The 18428-nt window shown below is 37.1% G+C and overlaps 2 protein-coding genes across 2 annotated transcripts; one reads left to right on the top strand and one right to left on the bottom strand.

Moving 5' to 3' along the window:
• The first annotated feature begins 8107 nt into the window (after nucleotides 1-8107).
• Nucleotides 8108-13049, top strand: LOC111322546 (ribosome production factor 2 homolog). The gene is made up of 10 exons (XM_022925660.2): nucleotides 8108-8196; nucleotides 8318-8450; nucleotides 8893-8930; nucleotides 9126-9165; nucleotides 9744-9825; nucleotides 10223-10299; nucleotides 10523-10622; nucleotides 11048-11150; nucleotides 11678-11822; nucleotides 12547-13049. The coding sequence occupies exons 1-10, from the start codon at nucleotides 8168-8170 to the stop codon at nucleotides 12721-12723; spliced, it is 924 nt and encodes a 307-aa protein (XP_022781395.1). The 5' UTR covers nucleotides 8108-8167; the 3' UTR covers nucleotides 12724-13049.
• Nucleotides 13050-14386: 1337 nt separating this feature from the next.
• LOC111322558 (uncharacterized) lies at nucleotides 14387-18369 on the bottom strand. Its single transcript, XM_022925681.2, has 7 exons — nucleotides 18166-18369; nucleotides 17679-17829; nucleotides 17547-17601; nucleotides 17157-17287; nucleotides 16116-16598; nucleotides 15237-15407; nucleotides 14387-14672 (listed from the first exon to the last, which is right to left on the bottom strand). The coding sequence occupies exons 1-7, from the start codon at nucleotides 18334-18336 to the stop codon at nucleotides 14527-14529; spliced, it is 1308 nt and encodes a 435-aa protein (XP_022781416.2). The 5' UTR covers nucleotides 18337-18369; the 3' UTR covers nucleotides 14387-14526.
• Nucleotides 18370-18428: the final 59 nt, after the last annotated feature.

Below are 18428 nucleotides of genomic sequence, written 5' to 3'. Positions count from 1 at the left end.
ATTTCTCATTTGAAATTAAAACGTCAGTTTTTGCAATAGGTTTTGTCGTGGTTTACACTCGAATTTTTTTAGTCTCTTACCTCATAGCTCGATGAATCCATCATGGCCAGAAATCCCAGACATCGAATTTCGTGAGACTTACCATTTGGAATGTAACGAAATGAGCAACTCCGCTGGATTTTTGCGTGTTTTCGGGCTCATAGGTTTTGGGCACATGAATTTGTTTGTGGTCCAACTGAAGCCGCTGAAAAGAAAACTGAAAAGCTTGATTCGAACAAGATTGTTTTTGGAAGAATGCACGAGACAGTTGATAGCCTCTTTGCATTGAAAACGCTCATTGATAAGTCTAGGTAGACGTGAAATCTAAGCCACAGAAGTACCGGAATTTACTTTTTTCATGTTTCGTCGATTTTAGAAAAAAAATTCGAGTGTAAACCACGACAAAACCTATTGCAAAAACTGACGTTTTAATATCAAAGGATAAATCGGCACTTAAAATGGATAAAAAATAAACCGAACCTTTACTCATCACCGTGACCTGTGACCTGTGACCTGCGTTTTAGACCCGCCGCTGTATCATCCATTAGATAAAGATTGGCCGCTTTTATGGTAGAGACGTTAAAGTCGTCTAGACGCATTTAACGTCTGAGACCTCAAAGTCGTCTAGTGTAAAAACGACACGCATAAAATAGACGACCTTATTTAAATAAGTAGATTTTTCTGAAAAAAGGACTAAGCTCTACTCTCGGAAGACAGTGGACTCGACAGCGGCGCCAAAATGAACTTCAAGCCCGCGAAATGCGAATAAATTGGTCAAACTCCAACATGGCGGCGGCGTTACAACTTTTAAAGTCTATTTCTCGCCGTCGCCAAGAAAGGCATGACTTAGAAATGCAGATGTTCGTAACACAAAAAAGTGAATCGAGAAAGCGAAAACTTCAGATGATGGAAGATGATGAAATAGACACAGCCAAAGCAATAGGTTTGTGTGCCGTCCGAGCCAAACGACGGGTCGAGCATAAATGCGTCCTAGTTTACGACGTCCCGTCTTTATACCAGACGACTTTAACGTATGAGACGTCAAAGTCGTCTGCCTTATTTACCGTTTTAAAGCTAAACGTTAAAGTCGTCTTAAGACGACTTTAGCGTCTTTAGCATAAAAACGGCCAATTATGCATTGATAGTGGAATCCAATTCTGTGAGTTGAGTAAAGGTTACCGCCTAGGGTGACTTTGTATCGCGCCTAAAGCTCAGTTTGTAGCACTTGAAGAAAAGTAGAAGACAGTGTTTCGTGCTAACTTGGTTGGTCAAATGGGAGTGCTGTTGGTGATAATTTTAAAATAACTGAGAAAATACAATATTGGTCAAAAACCTATCGTTTATTACACCGGTAAACTACGAAATTGTTTTGTTGAGGGTCTGTTAAATGAAAGCAATAGACCACAATTTCTATCGGTTTACTGATGTAATAACTTGCGCGGGGGTTGTTGGGAGAACATGAGAGAAGTTTGTAAATCACGAGCCGGAGGCAAATCATTTACAAACTTTTCGAGTCGTCTATTGCTTAAATTCTCTTGGCCATGGGAGCTGCCGAAAAAAGTATCTACCTCAGAGGACGAAGTCTTTTCGTGATTTTGGCTGTAATCAACTTAAGCTTTATGTCTGAGACGCGTGCATGTGATGATCAGGTGTATGGGCATGTACATGCAAACGAGAATTTCAAGAAAAACTGACACAGTATGGTCAAAACATGCCAGAAGCTTTTTAGTGTTAATATTACCGACCATGCAGTATCAAGAACGCAAAGATAAGGCAAACCGTTACTTAGCATAAGGCATTATAGTTGGTCTGAGAGCATTCTTCTATGTAACATAATTTAATGAACCGTGCTCATGGTTAAAGCTAGTAGTCACGGATGGCTTCATTTTTCATTTGCGGCGAACAAAGAACGCCAATTTGGAAGGAAAATTCATAACGTTCTTTTTCGTACAACTTCTCGTTGACAAGTCTAGCTCAATATTCGAACAAATTTCACGATAGAACAAAGCAAAGAGCTTTTAAGCTCTTTGCTTTCTTCTATCGTGAACAACAATGTTCAATTTCTTTGCTTTGTTCTATCTTTGTTCTATATTAATTAAAATTAATTAAATATTTTGGGGGCACTCAAAGTAGCTGTACAAAACATTGATTCCGTACTGAGTAAGACGGTACTTTCCCAAATACATTCATTTCATGTAGTCTTTAACAAAAAAAAAAACCATTTACGCTGCTATTGATATCAATTCTAAAAAGTGCAATATTGTAAAAACTCTCCAGGGAGCTTCCGAAAAGATATCTTGATTAAAGGATTAAATTTCAATAAACTCCAGCTATAAATAGTACCCTTCAAATCGTTCTCAAAATTGCACGAAAAAAGCATTCTCCGGTCTGCTCTAAACTGTTTATACCAACACGAAGTTACTTGTACAAAATTTAGATCCTAAACATTTCCATGAGAGGATTTTCTCCCTTTTTGTTCAAAAGCAAGACAATAAAAAATATGAAGAAAATGGTGTTTTGATATTTATGACAAGTTTCCTAAAACTCGTGAACTGCACGCCCCTTCAACTCCACACATTCTGCAGCACGTGTGTGTGTACAAGATGTTATATTATATAATGAAGTTATTTATACTACTCCTGAGGCGTTTTATATAAACATAACCCTCAAGGGAGCTACCAAAAAAAGCACCAGTTAATTCCAGTCATTAAAATAGCCATGGCTAGTAAAGAAGGGTCCCTGGCGCCTTCAATAAAAAATGAGAGGGCGAGAGGGGAGCTGTACAGACCACTTTCATAAATGGCTGCCGTAGAAATATTCTTTTGTTTAAATTTAAATTAGCCCTTCTGGCCTCGCTTGAGATAATGTATTCTTTTGAATTTTGTACTAGAGAACGAGGCCAGTAGGGCTAATTTAAATTTAAACAAAAGAATATTAATCTGGCAGCCATTTATGAAAGTGGTCTATAATTACGTTTATCATGTTGAATAGAAACCAAAAAAGGAACCATAACATACTTGCATAAACGTAAAGTTATGTTGGAGATCTTTTACCAAAACCATGCTCTAAGATCTGTTGGCCGGCAAGAAAAGGATCTTCGGCACTCGCCTGGCAATAATCTCGCCTGTCCGACCTCTCCCTTCTAAAGATCTTTGTCCAGTTAGAAGCCCCCCCCCCCCCCCGTCTTTCCTTGCTTTCGAAATTAATTAATTGAGAGTTAATTCTATGTTACTTCTTAGAATAATGAAAAGCGATTTTCCTGCGCTAAGTTAAGTGCGTGAGATCGAAGTGGAAGGTTTAGTGGGCAAGATCAAATCAAAGTGAGCGCTAGGTTAAGTTTCGTGTTGTGAAGTTCTTTTTCAGATATTGGTACTTCGGACATCTCTTATGCACCATCTTTCGACAAACCCTTAGAATTAAACTAATCTGCCTTTAATATTGCAAATAGTCTGTAGATAGGATTTTTTATCAATGATATTTAATAAATTGCTCTATGATTAAAACAGTGCTAGACTAGATTCTCCGGAATATAGTGAACTCGGACATAAGTGATTTCCATTTTATCAAAGTTTTTTCTTTCGTCACGTCAAGTACGGTTTTTAATTAACGCTGTTGTCATACTTTCCGCTATGTTTCCACTAATCCTCTCCATCGGCAAAAATCTTTTTATCTTTTTTTTTTTGAAAAAGCTATCAGTCTCGTCCACTATTTATAATAGATCACGTAGTTCTCGGCTGGGGGTAGATCTATATTTTGTCATTTTTACACAGGCCTTGAACGATAAACCTTAATCCTAGCACTTGACCTCGTCAATTGCAATTAGTTTTTCTCTGTGTGCGCTTATTAATAATGATAACAATAGAAAACAAGCAAACATCAACATGTTGTACAACAATTTTTATTTCTGTTTGTTTAAATGATTATTGTATAAAGATAACGTTATGTATAAACATATCAGCAATTTACAGCTTGTACAAAATGTACATCTTTTGCAATCGAAGTATGATATTACGAAGCAGAGGATCCTGAAATAGCAGCAATTTGTTCTGTAGTTTTGTACTTATACCGTTATTTCTACTAAGTTTTGCTTTTGCATTATCCTCCAAATTCTATGTACAACCTACAAAACAAGATATTATCAAAGCCTAGTTTCGAATGAGAAAACTTATCTTTTTCCTGGCAAGACGTCAAAAACTTATTCCTAACTTTCCCTAACCAATTCTATATCAAGTCTGTTTTGGCGAATTCAGATCTTTTGCTTTACTTAAGTTGTTAAAACAGCGTCATCTGCTGTCTTTTTGTGAATACACAGGTAAAAGAAAACGATAAAATAGTTTTTAATTCACTTCTCTTCTTCCGTGGGAAAACTTTCTTGTCCTGCACATTGGGACAGTGCATCCTTTTCAGTGCACTTCATCTCCCGATCTTTCACGGGGCCATCTGATTTTTGTTGTTCTTTCTCCTCTTTCTCTTTTTTAAACTCTTGCAAAAGTTCCTCTATGTCAATCCTTGGTTCCTCTTCCAGTTCATCTACCCATTCAAGGAAGAACTTATCCATCTTTTCTTTTAGTGTGGCTTTTGGAATAAAGCTGAGCTCTTGTTCACACGAATGTGGTTGATCTGAGCCAGGATCATTTGCCTCTGTAAGCGATGGCCTATCCAGCGATAAGCTTTCATCGTCTTCATCACCTTGTTCATTCCCAGAATTTCCTTCATCTGATTTCTCACTGATGGGCGTTGGTTTTCTCTTGAACTTTCTCCCGAAAATGGACGTTTCAGTCGGTGATACAACATTTCTTCCAACTGCACTGCTTGGTTTTGGCTTAGAATGCATCAGTTTGGCTGTTAGGCGTTCTTTACAAGCCATCGAATCTCTATTTGTGGGTGAGATGTCGAAGTTTGGCAGAGAATTTCTTCTTCTTCTGCTAAAGTTTGCTAATTTTGTATCCTGACTCGTCATTTTTCTCTCTTTTTCAGTTTCCAATTTGCTGCCTCGTTCGGGTTGAAATTTCATATTTTTTATTTTAGGCAAACCCATAGCGGGAGGAAGGCTTCCTCTTCTTTGCCCCAAACGAGGATGATCGATTTTAACGTCCGCTGCCGCCGTGAACGCTCCAGACGCACTTTTTTTCATCGTCGAACCGCCTGCATTTGTTTGTGCGCAAATTTTACTCAGAAGCGTATCATTCAAATTGATTTCTGCTATGGAGTGCCGACGGCCGACCCGAATCGACGGAGTTGAACACGATGGTTGTAGCATTCCCAAATCGGACATTCTTCTCCTAAAATTGTTATTCTCGTCTTTTTCAGTAGCCCCAATTCTACTTAGATGGGGTCTAGGTTCGTGTTGCGCCATAGTTGTTTGACGCGAGCGTTCTTGAAAATTTTTGAAACAATTTCGGTCTAGAACCTCGGCTTTCTGGAATCCCACCATCATTGGCTTCACAATGGGAACCTTCTGATCTTTGTGGCCTCCCACGTCAAGGATATCTCCGTTTTTCTCGTCGCGTTTTTTGATGTCACTCCGAGTGCCGAGAATTTTACGATCCTCGAGTAACTGCTTTCGCAATATCATCATCTCTCCATCAATTTTATCCAGTTGTACTCTCTTTGCGCTATTTATCCTGTTAATCTGCAGCTTGAGTTTTTTCTCGTCTTTGGCATTCGACTGCATTATCTGCCTAACCTCGGAATTCCATCGGGGTTCCATTTTAAAATTGAACATGGCGCGTACTTCTTGCGAGCTGATCATGACCGGACGTTAACTCACTCTCTTATACAATACCTGCATGACTTTTGCTCGTCTGCAATAAGCGGTGAGGTAATACAGGGTCATCCCTTGAGGAAAGAGACAACAGAACGACAACAAAGAGGCTTCTCATGATAGCCTACTTGATGACTTTATTGTCAACAGAACAATGAAAGTTCGTTTGATGCTAAAGCTTCTTTAGTCAAGAGAAGGTTGATGTACAAATCACTGAATTTTATTTTAGGAAAATTTTGTGATAAAAAATGGCCAAGATGGTAAACGCCCTTTGACATGACTTGGTACGTTTACTTTCAAACCGGTCCAACTTTGTTGCGAGAAAAGATGTTAGCTTCATTTTTCGAGTCTGATAACTAGGCGATATCTCTTAAGAAATCAATACAGTTTGAGATAGACAATTGAAGTAATAACACGTTCGAGAACCACTCCTATGTCTCCGGTAGCCGTTTTAGTAAAAGAGGCAATGCCTTTCGAGTGTGTATTCTCGAATACGGCCAAAACTTTTTAGCAGCTCATAAGTACTTTAATGCTGTTTGCAAACAAGTTTTCAGTCGCTTACATAAATTCCGCAGATTACGTGTGAATGTAATCCATCCAAAGCTGTAAGGGAACAAAGCTTGTTCCATAAGCTGTGTAATTATCAAATTTTCTTTGTCACAAAGTTTTCAGCGCTTTGCGTTCGGCATCGAAGTGAATCCTGGGTAGCTTACATGTAGAACCTTTTCGTTTACGCTCCGTGGACACTTCGCACTGAATAATCTGCTTCTCTCTAAATACAATTGAATTGACCAATGCAAGTCAAAGAAAGACATTTCCTCTACAATGGTTTATTGATACTCACTGGATGTAAAATAAAACGTCCATCTTCTCACTTTTTGTTTAAGATCACGTTCATACCAACTTACTAATGTAAATAATTAATAATTAGATCAGGTTGAGCAATATTTGTTAGCGGCGAGCCTGTGGCGAAACAAATAAATGATCTGCTCGTCTTTGACATATCACAATATTGCGTGCTAACCGAATTCAGTAATTATTTCATTAGTTGGCTTTTCGGAGCGCATTCTTTAACCGTTAGGGAAACTATCTAAAAATTATCAACCGACTTTCAACTTAACATGCATTATTGATCGTACCCGTCCGGCACTGAGCAATCCTATAGCTGACGTGAGCCGGTCCGGAAAAAAACGTTTGGCTCCGAACTCTTGCGGCTTGGCTGCAAAAAGAAAAAATTTTGAAATGAGAAATGAGAAAATAAGTCACGTTTTTTGATAAATTATGAGTTTCTCGTTCTGACCAGGAAAAAAAAAATGGAAAAGTGTTTATCATAGAATCTTTTTTGTGGATATCCCGTCTATCGCGCCCGTCTATCGCGCCAGTGGCCGATTTCTCATTGTGGAAACTTCTATCGTTATCATTATCATTATTATTATCATTATTATTGTTATTATTATTATGATAACCATTTGGTACCAACTAAGCAAACCAGGCGGCGGTTGTGTGGAATATGCGGGACACGGCAGATTTTCTTTCTTTGCATGTAAATACAAATCTTCTGCAGCTCTACCTTCTAGCGCAGCGTCGCTGTTAGGCATTTATAGATTATGCTAGTAAAAGTGGCATATTATGCTAGTAGCATTGCTTTTTTTTTGGCCAAATTATGCTAACATTATGCTCTTTTTTCCAAATCATGCCACCGTTTTTTTAAATTATGCTCTTTGAAAAAATGCAAATAAGTCCAAAATATATATCTTTTAACTAGAAGCCGTTTGTCTACAGGAAAGAAACGCAACAAATCCACAATGAATTTCAAATAAACATGTGGTTCAGGTTAGACCCGGGCTCAGTGCTTCACAGTGAACTACAAATGCTACTAGTTTAACTAAAACTTTAAATATCGATTAAGGTCACCAAGTGCTTGGGACTAGAGACAAAAAATTATCAAATAATGGCATCAAAAATGATCTGATAATTGCCAAAATGCGCAAATTATGCTAGCATTGCTACTTGGCAGAAATTATGCCAGTTTGCTCGAATTATGCCAAAAATTATGCTAGCATAATCGATAAATGCCTAGTCGCTGTCCAACCTTTAGTTCTTTTCAATACCAAAAAAATTAAAATTAATTATGCTGTATCAGTCGCCAAATGCAGTCTTAAACTACTTATTCATATAAGGCTACGACCACATAAGGTAATATCCAAGAAATAATTTTATTCCTCCACCCCCTCCCTCCGCCTCGATTCATCCCGTTCTTTGATACCGTTTAGTGAACTCTGGGCTGGGGACTCGCTGGGACAGTTCTGGAACTGGGACTGTATAAGTTTCGATTCCAGACCTCTCTCTTGAAAGCTATCTAAGATGGCGGCTTCACCGGGCACCGGAGTAGTGTAAGACAGTTCGGTTTTGCTAGCTATGTTCCCAAATATCCACCTTTATCCTTTGAACATTGATACACAGGAACTATTTGAGTCTGAGAAGCACCTTTTTTTTGTTCTTGGTGTTCAACAGGCGTCCAAAAACACAACGTGGAAGACGGGCAGTCGAACAGCGTGCGCCGAAGATTATTGAAAACACCAAAACTGCTTTGTTCCTGCGGGGTGGCAAGACAAGCGAGATTGTGACTCAAGCCATGAAAGATCTGGTGAGTCAGTGAAAGAACGGGATCAGCATGATTTGACGAAAATGTTGAAAAAGTGGCTGTGTATGTAGAGCTGGATTAAGATGAAGTTTTTTCTTAATTTGTAAATTTGTCACGTGGAAATGTGTTTTCATCTTCTTTCGAAGATCTGATCACCAACTCTCCTTGCCTTACATTTCGTTGTAAATTGCATAACAGAGTTTGGTGTTATTTCAACGCAGCGCACGATATTCTTGAGCTGGTATTACTTTTTCTGTCCTCAAATCCTGTTGGCTAGGTGTTTTTTTTATATTTGTAACAGAAGCTGCATATTTGTTACTTCTTGGAGTTGAGGTGTTAAAAGTTAAACACCAGTTGTAAACTAAATAGTTACCATAATGTGTATTTGAGATCTACATAATTTAATTGCCGGTGATGAACCTTCTGCTTTACTCTTTCTTTTCAGTGTTTACTTAAAAAACCTAACTCAGTCATGTTTCAAAGGTAATATATTTCACGCACAATTATTGCCCTCTTATGATGGTTTCTTTATTGTAAATTTCCTTTGGAATTTCACATAGTTTGGTTTCTTCATTGTAACTTACATGCTTTTTCCTTCGTGTTTGGGGAACCATGTAAATCACCAACCACATGGGCCAGTCCTGGCTGATTGCAGAAGTTATTTTTTATTGTTTGTAGGAAAAATATCATGCGACCATTTGAAGATCACACTTCACTTGTAAGTGCAATGCAGAAAGAATTTCACTTTCATACTTTGTACTGTCTTTCCTTGTATGTTGTCTGCCAAAGCATTTTTATATTTGAAAGAAGATTAAACAAAGTGAAGAGACAATATTAACAGGATGAATATCGTCTATCTGACAGAGGATGTTTATTCAGTTTGTTATGAAAACCCTATTTTACATTGAAAGGAATGCAGGAAAAATATTAATTTCCTTGTTTTCACAGTCAAATATCTATAATTATGCTAAGGGAAGATGCTTACTAGGCGATCATAACAACCATTGTGAAACGTTATTTTGATTAGGTTATATAGTGTGTACGTCTAACATGCATAAGTCACAGTGGGATTGGAGAGTCTTGCACACAGGGTCAATCATAAATTTAAGTGATGCGGTATAATTGTGACTGCTTATAGTCCAAGTTCCCGTAATTTGCAATTTGAACCAATCCAAGTTGATTCATATGTTGCCAGTAAGACTTAAGCCTTTGTCTCAGCCACACAACAAATTAAGAAAGGGCAAGATGTTTGCTCTCACAAAGGTTAATTAAGGATACTTTATTTGTTTTTGTTAGGAATTCTTCAGTGTTAAGAATGATGCAGCTTTATTTCTCTTTGGGTCTCATTCCAAGAAGAGGTCTCACAATCTGGTTATAGGTAAGTGTCATTATTTAATCAGATTTCAAGCTACTTATCCTGGCCTTTTCACTTTCAAGATCTCTTTAGTAATTCTTACTTTTTACCATAGATTGGTTCATTTTCATTTTGAGAATTTTTAGTCATGGATCAAATGATAATCCCCTAACTGATAATTTTCCATGTTCTCATCACTTGTCTGCTTGATGTTGTATTGGTATTTTAAGGAGAGTATATGTCTTGGTCACTACTGGGAGTGAAAGAGTTAAACCAGCTCAATGGAAAGAGATTAATACTGGCCTGCAATAAAAGATGATTTCGTTAGTCAAATATTAAATACAATAACTACTACATGATCAGTCCTTGATGAGTTTATTTACAATGGTTCAAGTTTAACAAAGGATTTGTCACCTTTCAGGTCGCTGTTTTGATGGCCATATCTTGGACATGATTGAGTTAGGAATTGACAAGTTTCTGTCACTAAGTCAGTTTAAAGTAAGGACAGAATTTGTTACCTTCAAGATTCAGTTTGCATGTTGAGTCTATCATTATCATGTGAAAGTATGAGTGAGTTATTTTTAATGATCCACTGAAGTCAGGTACACAAGCCAGACCCTTAAAAACGTAAAACTTCATGTAGGGGAACTCCAAACAAAACACCTGGTGTTGTATTATGTTTACATGAGACTTGTGTTTTGCATTTAAATTTATTTTTCAGATTCAGAAGTGTTCAGTTGGCACCAAGCCTTGCTTGCTATTTTCTGGACAAGAATTTGAAAATGATGTCATTTACAAACGTCTGAAAAGTATTCTCATAGGTTTGTTTCCTGGCTTTTTTTTTTTTTCCATAAAACATCAAAGCTAGTGGTAGACCATGTTATTTGTGAATCCGGGGCTGTATTAACTGTTAACACCCTAACATCAGTATGCACATTCTCCATACTGTTCTCTATGCATTTCTTAAGGTGCTGACAAGGAGAATTTGTTTAACAATCAAGAGCTTTAATATTAGTTGGTGATCATTTCTTTTATTCTCATGACCTTAATTTTTGATTTAGGGATGATATTTTAAGGAGAAATTACAGGCTAGTCACCCTAGGGGTCAAAAGGCCAAAATTTAATTCATTCCAAAGTCAGTTATTTTGGGTACTCACTCAAAGAGTAGCCTAAATAAACATGTGACACTGTAAACAGTGCACAATGTGGACATTACATTAATTTGTTAACTGCCTTTTGTTTTCAGACTTTTACAGAGGACCGGTAATAGAGAAAGTCAGATTACAGGGATTAGAGCATGTGCTACAATTTACAGCTGTGGATGGGAAAATTTACCTGAGAAGCTACAGGTATAAAAAAAAATATTTTTATAATTTCATATTTTAAACTCTGGTTGAGATATTTATGGAGGCCTCTCTGGTAATAAAGTTAATAACATCCAATGAAAATGAAGTCAAGTTGTGAAAAATGTTATGTTGTGAGGGAGACTGATTTCTGCAACATTTTCATTAAAACTGACAGAGATATAATATTGTCCCAGATCTAATGATCTTTGAAGACTTGTTGGATTGGTGTGATTGCTGAAATATAATATGTATGCAACTAATTACAAAAAATTATCAGCATACCAGTAATATTTTAAAACTACATACCCTCTGGCTACATGCTAATGGCAGCTGAACTATTTTCATAGAATTTCCTCCTAAAAAATTCTTTTAAACTTCTTGAGAGTATCAGATTTAGTTCAGCAATTTCAAGCAATGAGCAATGTATTGTTATGCTATATACTAATTAATTCAATGAAGTTTTTCTTCTTTCCGACTTCTTTCTATGTCAATGTTACCTCAGTAAGGTGTAAATATATATTTTTTTTCAGAGTATTGCTAAAGAAATCAGGAAGCCGCACTCCACGTGTTGAGGTTGAAGAAATGGGACCTTCTCTTGATCTGGTTCTTAGAAGAACACACTTAGCATCAGATGACTTAATGAAGGCTGCCACAAGAGTGCCTAAAGTAGTTAAGGTCAGTATTACTTTAAGAATGGCAGGGTCACTCCCTAACAGAACATTTTTACTTGGAGTTTTTTGGAAATGACTGGCTTTCTTTGGGACAGTAGTCTTGCTAAAGCTGTTTCACATGTGCACATGCACAATACTAGCTATTCAGTTTTTAGGAATGTAAACTTGTATCTAGTTAATATACACTCAAAAATGAGTTTCAGATTTTTAAAGTGCACAGTAAAAGATTACCAGTACTTTAGTTGATATGCCAAAACTTCATTGTTAACTGCCTTGTAGATTAATTAACCCTTTAACTCTCAGAAGTGATTAACCTGTAACTTCTCCCTATAATATCCATACATGATCCAGCAAACAGGTAATGAGAATACTCAAATTTATCAGGTTGAAGTTGTTCCCTTGATTGAACACCAAATTCTCAAAACCAATTTACAAGGAAATATGTAGCAGCTAGAGGGGAGAATTCAAAATCAGATCTTGGGAGTTGTAGGGTTAAAAGATGTGAGATGCATTGGTTTGCGGGACGTTGGGTCCAGAGGTCAATGTTGGAGACCTGGCTTGGTCAAATGTGTTGTGTTCTTGGGTAAGACACTTTACTCTTACAGTGTCACTCTCCACCCAGGAGTGTAAATGGGTACCAGTGAATTGTTGGAGAAGCCTGATCAAAATACCACTGTTAAATTATGTTCTTTTGTCACATGTTGTTAACAATTCTGTTTCCTTTCCAGCCCAAGAAAATAAAGAATGTCTCATATGATGCATTTGGTACCAAGGAAGGAAAAGTACACATGCAACGGCAAGATTACTCTAAACTACAAACCAGGAAAATGAAGGGACTCAAAAGACAATTGAATACTAAAGGAAAACCACAGACAGAGAAAATTAAGAGGAAAAAAACAGTCTGACAATGTGAATTAGATTTAACTGAGCTCCAACCATACTGCTATTCTCAAGGTAGATATTGTAGTTGCTACTTATGGAGGTAAATAATTGTTAAATTCAATGTTAAATTCAATGTTAAACAACAGACCTCGGCACCAGGTTCTGGGGAATAAAATTTAGGATTTGTGAGTTTATTCCCTAAAGCCTGGCAGTGACATATTAACTTTGTTTTAAAACAAATGGTAAAATATCAAAATAAGTTTTACTGTTGTTTGTAAATCATCATCTTTGTGAGTTCTTGTTCTTCTTTCAAGAACTATCTGTTTTCAGTAAAAGGAGTGGAATTACATTTTGACAGTAAATGAATATTCATTTTAAACAAAAATTATGAGATTAAAAAGTATTTGGGTGTTGTTCAGCACATTTCCACCAAATACTCGGATACAACATTAAAATGTAATACTCCACAGAAGGTCAGAGTCACACATGTGAAACACATTTACAGTCCTTATGCATGATTACAGTGTTGAAAATGTACACCTAAGCTCTGTTTGCACTACATTTTTCTTAAAGCCTGGTGACTTACTAATTCATGTAATCAAGGGAGGGCCGCAGGTTTGTCAGTTAATGACTGTAGAGTGTCCACCCTAGTGAAATAAATATATCTTATTAGACGTTTTGTTGTGTGGTATCGCTGAGTATTTTTACGAGTTGTGCTATATTTTTGACAAGCCTGTAGGGTGAGTCAAAAAACAAATAACGAGTAAAAATACTCAGCGATGCTACACAACAAAACGTCTAATAAGTTATTTATTATCCAACACGCCAAACTGTTATTTCAGTGGGGGTGAATTTTGCAGATATTTATTTACGGGGAGTGCGTGACAGAAGTATGCAAAGCGGAATGGGATTGGCAGGTTGCTGTTTCTTCAATAAATGGAGGGTGTCAAGTTCCTATTTTTTCATGAAATTCCTAGTTTTGCTATTTTTTTAGGGTTGAAATAAAATTGATAAATTCTACAAAAAACTGAAACTTCATTTAAAAAAAGACCAGTTTGAAGCCTTTCTGAGTGATTTTCTTCTGAAACTAGTGCCCAGACTTTCTCAGTGCTTTTGATAACATACAAGGGATTCTGGGAGGCCATGTTGAAGTGGGGCTGCAATGTATTATGGATGTATGTCATGGTGCCTGTTAAATATTAAAGCATTGGGTTGTGGAACAAAGTTTCTGTTGGGAGTGTTAAGAGGATAGAACTCAAAGAAATCCTCCCATTTTTTTTCCTATTTTGGGGTGAGAATTCCTATTTATTTCCTATTTTTTGGCCACTGTCATTCCTATTTTCTAAGTGTCATTTGTCACTTGACACCCTGTAAATGAAGAAATTTCCAGGTTGTCTAGCTGTTTTTCTTCGTTCGATTCATCAAATATTTGCCAAATATTTGTTTATTTGCCAGCCACTCTGACTCTTCGTTGAGGGAAATACGATTCAAATTGTCCGCCATTTTTTTTTTTGCGTAACTACAATTCAACCCTTCGCTTGCGCGATGCGAGAAAACCTGTTGAACCGGTACTCTAGAGTACAAATACTGTGTGATATTTGTAATTGTCTATGGTGTTATTTGTACTCTACGAAGTGTAGTTGGATAATAAAGCTACTTATATATTTATTGTTGTTTTCTGTTGGTTATTCTTTTGATCCAAGTGTTTTGGGAAACGTTCCTGGATAGTAATTTACAAGTAAGTATCTTAACAAGCTATTCTTAGCTATTCTTAGCTGTTCTTAAGGAAAAGGCATAAGGGTCATAATCCAGTACTTAGATCTGACCTATGCAGAGTTAAAAAACATGATCTTCTTCCCTGTGAGTTTTAGTCGTCCTGTTTTCACCAATACCAGCATGAATGCCTTAGTAGCTGCTCCCAGGTTTAACAAATCTCTGAGATCCTGTTCAACCATGACAGGTTCATGTTGCACTGAAATCAATGCAGAAAATATTAAAACCTTAAAATTAATTACTTAGAAACAAAACAGATGGCGATGGATAAGAGTTTGTAAAAAGGGCATCAACTGGTGACTGTATTAGTATTCCCATTCAAATAAAACCAGAATCTTCTAAAAACCTTTGGCAAAGTTTCCTTGACAAAACTTCCTCAACAGTGAAGATGGTAAAATTAAAGAAGGCCAAAAGCCAACAAGGGAATTTTTGAAAACAGAGATTTTTCATGGACAAAACTTTACCAGACTGTGTAATCAACTCAACAAGGATGCAGAGGGAATAAACAATTCCAACATAATGCCTTTGCCACAGGTAAGTCTTCACTAGCATGAATAAAGTTTTTTTTTTCCTTTCTGAAAATGTTATTGGTTACAAATAGTAAACTCACATAGATGTATATCACTAAGGACTCAACCATGTTAAAAAAAAAGAGAAAAAAAGTTCAATAAATTGATCACAAAGGTTTCAATATGAACCCTGCTACAACAATTACTAACACATTTTGAATGAGTTGAAATGGAAAATTAATGCTTCGTATTACCTTGACTGCTACCTGCCAAATATCCATTTATTGTTTGGAGATGCTGATTGATGGATTCCAAGGTAAACTGATTGGCCACGTATACTGGTAATGAACTGTACTCTTGTTCATTAAGAGGCCGTACAAATACAGCCAAAGGGTTGCTTTGAATTGGAGGAGCTGTTACGTCATCTGTAGAATTTACAATGTTGTTTGAATATCTCAACATTTTCTAGTAAGCATTTTATGAGGAAATAACCCTTTGAGCTCACTCCATATTCTCCTGGTATTGCATTTTGCCCTTCAGTTGGTTGTTAATGGTAGGAAGAAACTCCACCCATCCCTTTGGGTTTGTCGTGCAATCTACACTCTCAAGTGGGGAGGGAACAATATTGAGTGACAAACCTAAATAATAGCTGTGAACTAAAAAAACTGACTTAACAGGGGTGAAACAAGGAGAACAGGGAAAGGTGAGGATGGATTAAATTTGAGGTAAAGTGAAGTGCCATTATTGAAATGTGATTCCTTCTCCAGGTTTTAACAACTGTACCTAAGGCTCATCTTGCACTTCAGTTACTGTTAGGTATTTGACTTCCCAGGGGTTTCATTAACATTTTCAGTAGTAGGGCAACTGGTTTTCACATGCAAACAAAACTTTTTTTCACTGAACTTTCCTCCAGATGGTCAAACCAGGTAAGCAAAACTGTCCTCAAAACTGGTCAATTTGCCCAGTGCCTGGCCCTTAATGAAACCCGTTTCCCCTTCTACATATCCTTTACACGTGCTAAACAGACAGTACGAAGAAAAATAATGTAGAGTTGAGATAAGATCTAAGTGAGTTGGTGGGTATGAGGCAACATCTTGCCTTGAAAAATAATCATGTAGGAGATAATACCTTACCTGGTTTCAGGAGCTGAACAGATGTAATGTCAGGGGGAGGTGGAAGACTATCCAAACTAAAGGATGATTCAAGTCCACTGACGGGAGACTCCTCTTCCCTAAGCACAATTGTCTTGAATCCTGGGGTACCCATGATGGGTGGGGCTGGTAGATCCGAATATTCTTGTCCCTTTGACAAACCAGGTGGAGTCACTGCTGCAAGGTCTGCATGCTTAAGCATTGGTGTGACTGTAACAGGCTGTGGTGGGACAAGGAAACCCTGTGGTGTTGAATTGATGCTGTTTGGAGAGTCTGTGGATTCAGCCATTAGTCTTGGTTTTATCATGGGTGTGTTTGTTTGTGGAGCTTCAGGAGTTGAACAGGATATCATTTCTGTATCAGTTAGGACTTTTTCTTTACTATCGAGTGATCTCTGTGGAGTGACCTCGATCATTTTGGTGAATGTCACTGGTGGCTCAGGAGTTTTAAGAATGTCTTCAACATCTGTAAAATGTAAATTTGATGTATGCAGTCAACTAAGTTACCAAGAATCACTTGTTATTTCTTACAGTGGCTATTTCAGACCTATCTAAACAATACCACGTATATAACGAAAAAACTGCATTCTCTTTTAAAACCTAACAAAAGGTTTTCATCTACACGAGAAAAAAGATATAAATAAGGTATAAATTTTAAGTCTGTTTGACTGGTTATATGATACAATGAAGCCAGATTGACAATGCTATGGCTGCTTTGATGAACATGTAAGACTCAAATGAACCCTTTGAGTGACAAGAGTGACCAACATCTCATTTCTCTTTACAGTGTCACCCCCAAATCATAGATTAAGGTCACAAGAATAAAAGTGATGATCACCAACTAAAGAAGCTCTTGATTGTTAAACAAATTCTCCTTGTAAGCACCTTAGGAAATGTATAGAGAACAGTATGGAGAATATACATACTGAAATTTGAATGTAAAGGGTCAAGTGTTTCATGTGTATTTTAGTATTCTAGATTGAGCAAAAGAATCAGCTTCTTGAGTCTTGACAGTATTTCCTACCTGCACCACTGATCTGGTCAAGCTGGTTCATTTCCATGGGAATACTCTTCTCAGTATCTGAAGTTTTCTCAAATGAGGCATCATCTCCACTGTCAGATTGCTCAGAGCTTACAGCAGCATCCATAGGAACACTGAATTAGAAAATGAGGTAACTGTTAGCCAGTCACAATTTTAAGGGAAGCATATTTTCTTCAACTGTGGTTTTTTTTGGGGGGGGCGGAGGGTTAGGGGTGGGGTGGGTATGGGGTTAATCATTTGATACTTACTTGTATAATGAACCCAAGCATAAGTTTGGAAAAGTGTTTAAAAGAAATGTAAGTTGTTTAAGTACTTTCCACTTAAACTGAGAGCATTATTTCAAAATAAATCTTCACATTATCTATGGCTCACCTTCCATTGTCTTCAGGAAGACTTGTAGCAACTTTGGTCACATCAGGTAAATTTTCTGAAAGAATACATTTCTGGTGAGCCTCTCACCACTTTAGAAATTTAATGATTTTACTTTTCTTTTAAACGCCTTACCTATGGGCTTGGTATATCCATATTTTACCAGGTGATCCTCTAGTTCGTTCATTTGTTCTTTCGTCCGACTCACGATTCTTGAACAAGCAGAGATGAAGTCTTCAAATGTACATTTCTGGGGTGAATCCTCCACTTTAGCATTAATTTCTTTCTGCATGGATGAAAAAAAAAATAGAGGAAATTAAAAAAATAATAGAAACAGTTTCCATATGTCGTTTTTACAGTCCGCAATACATCTTCAATCAACAACTTTAATTAAGTGTCTAATCTTCTAGCTTGCCCTCAGGCCTACTAATCTTGTAAAAAAAAAACCAAAAAAACAAACAAAGCAAACAAAACAAATTCAGTAGTTTTATGTAAGACAGAAAATGAATGTATTCTTCTCTGTTAAATCGCTTAGAAGCTGATTTCAAAATAATCCTCAACATTTCCGACACGATCGCGATGTAAATAATTGTATAGCAGGAGTTTCTCAGAGTTACTTTACCTTCAAGGCCTTAACCTCTGCTAAAGTTTCACGCATTAACAGACAGGCTCGATTTTCATCATAGGCAGATATTTCAGAATTCTCTAAGGCCTCTCTTAGTCCGTTAGTCTCCTTATCCACCGAGAAAGCAAGCTTTCGGAGACGATTAAAAAATTCGTGACACGAAGTCATCTTGTTTTCGAAAACTCCCGCTCTTTCATATCATCTCTATGTAAGCTACATGCTCGGTGACGTAGTACCCAGATCTTTTCGTACGTTAACAC

The sequence above is a fragment of the Stylophora pistillata genome, chromosome 8, assembly GCF_964205215.1.
Source record: "Stylophora pistillata chromosome 8, jaStyPist1.2, whole genome shotgun sequence".
Taxonomy (NCBI): domain Eukaryota; kingdom Metazoa; phylum Cnidaria; class Anthozoa; order Scleractinia; family Pocilloporidae; genus Stylophora; species Stylophora pistillata.
Note: the sequence above shows the minus strand (reverse complement) of the source record. Positions and strands in the feature narration are given on the sequence as shown.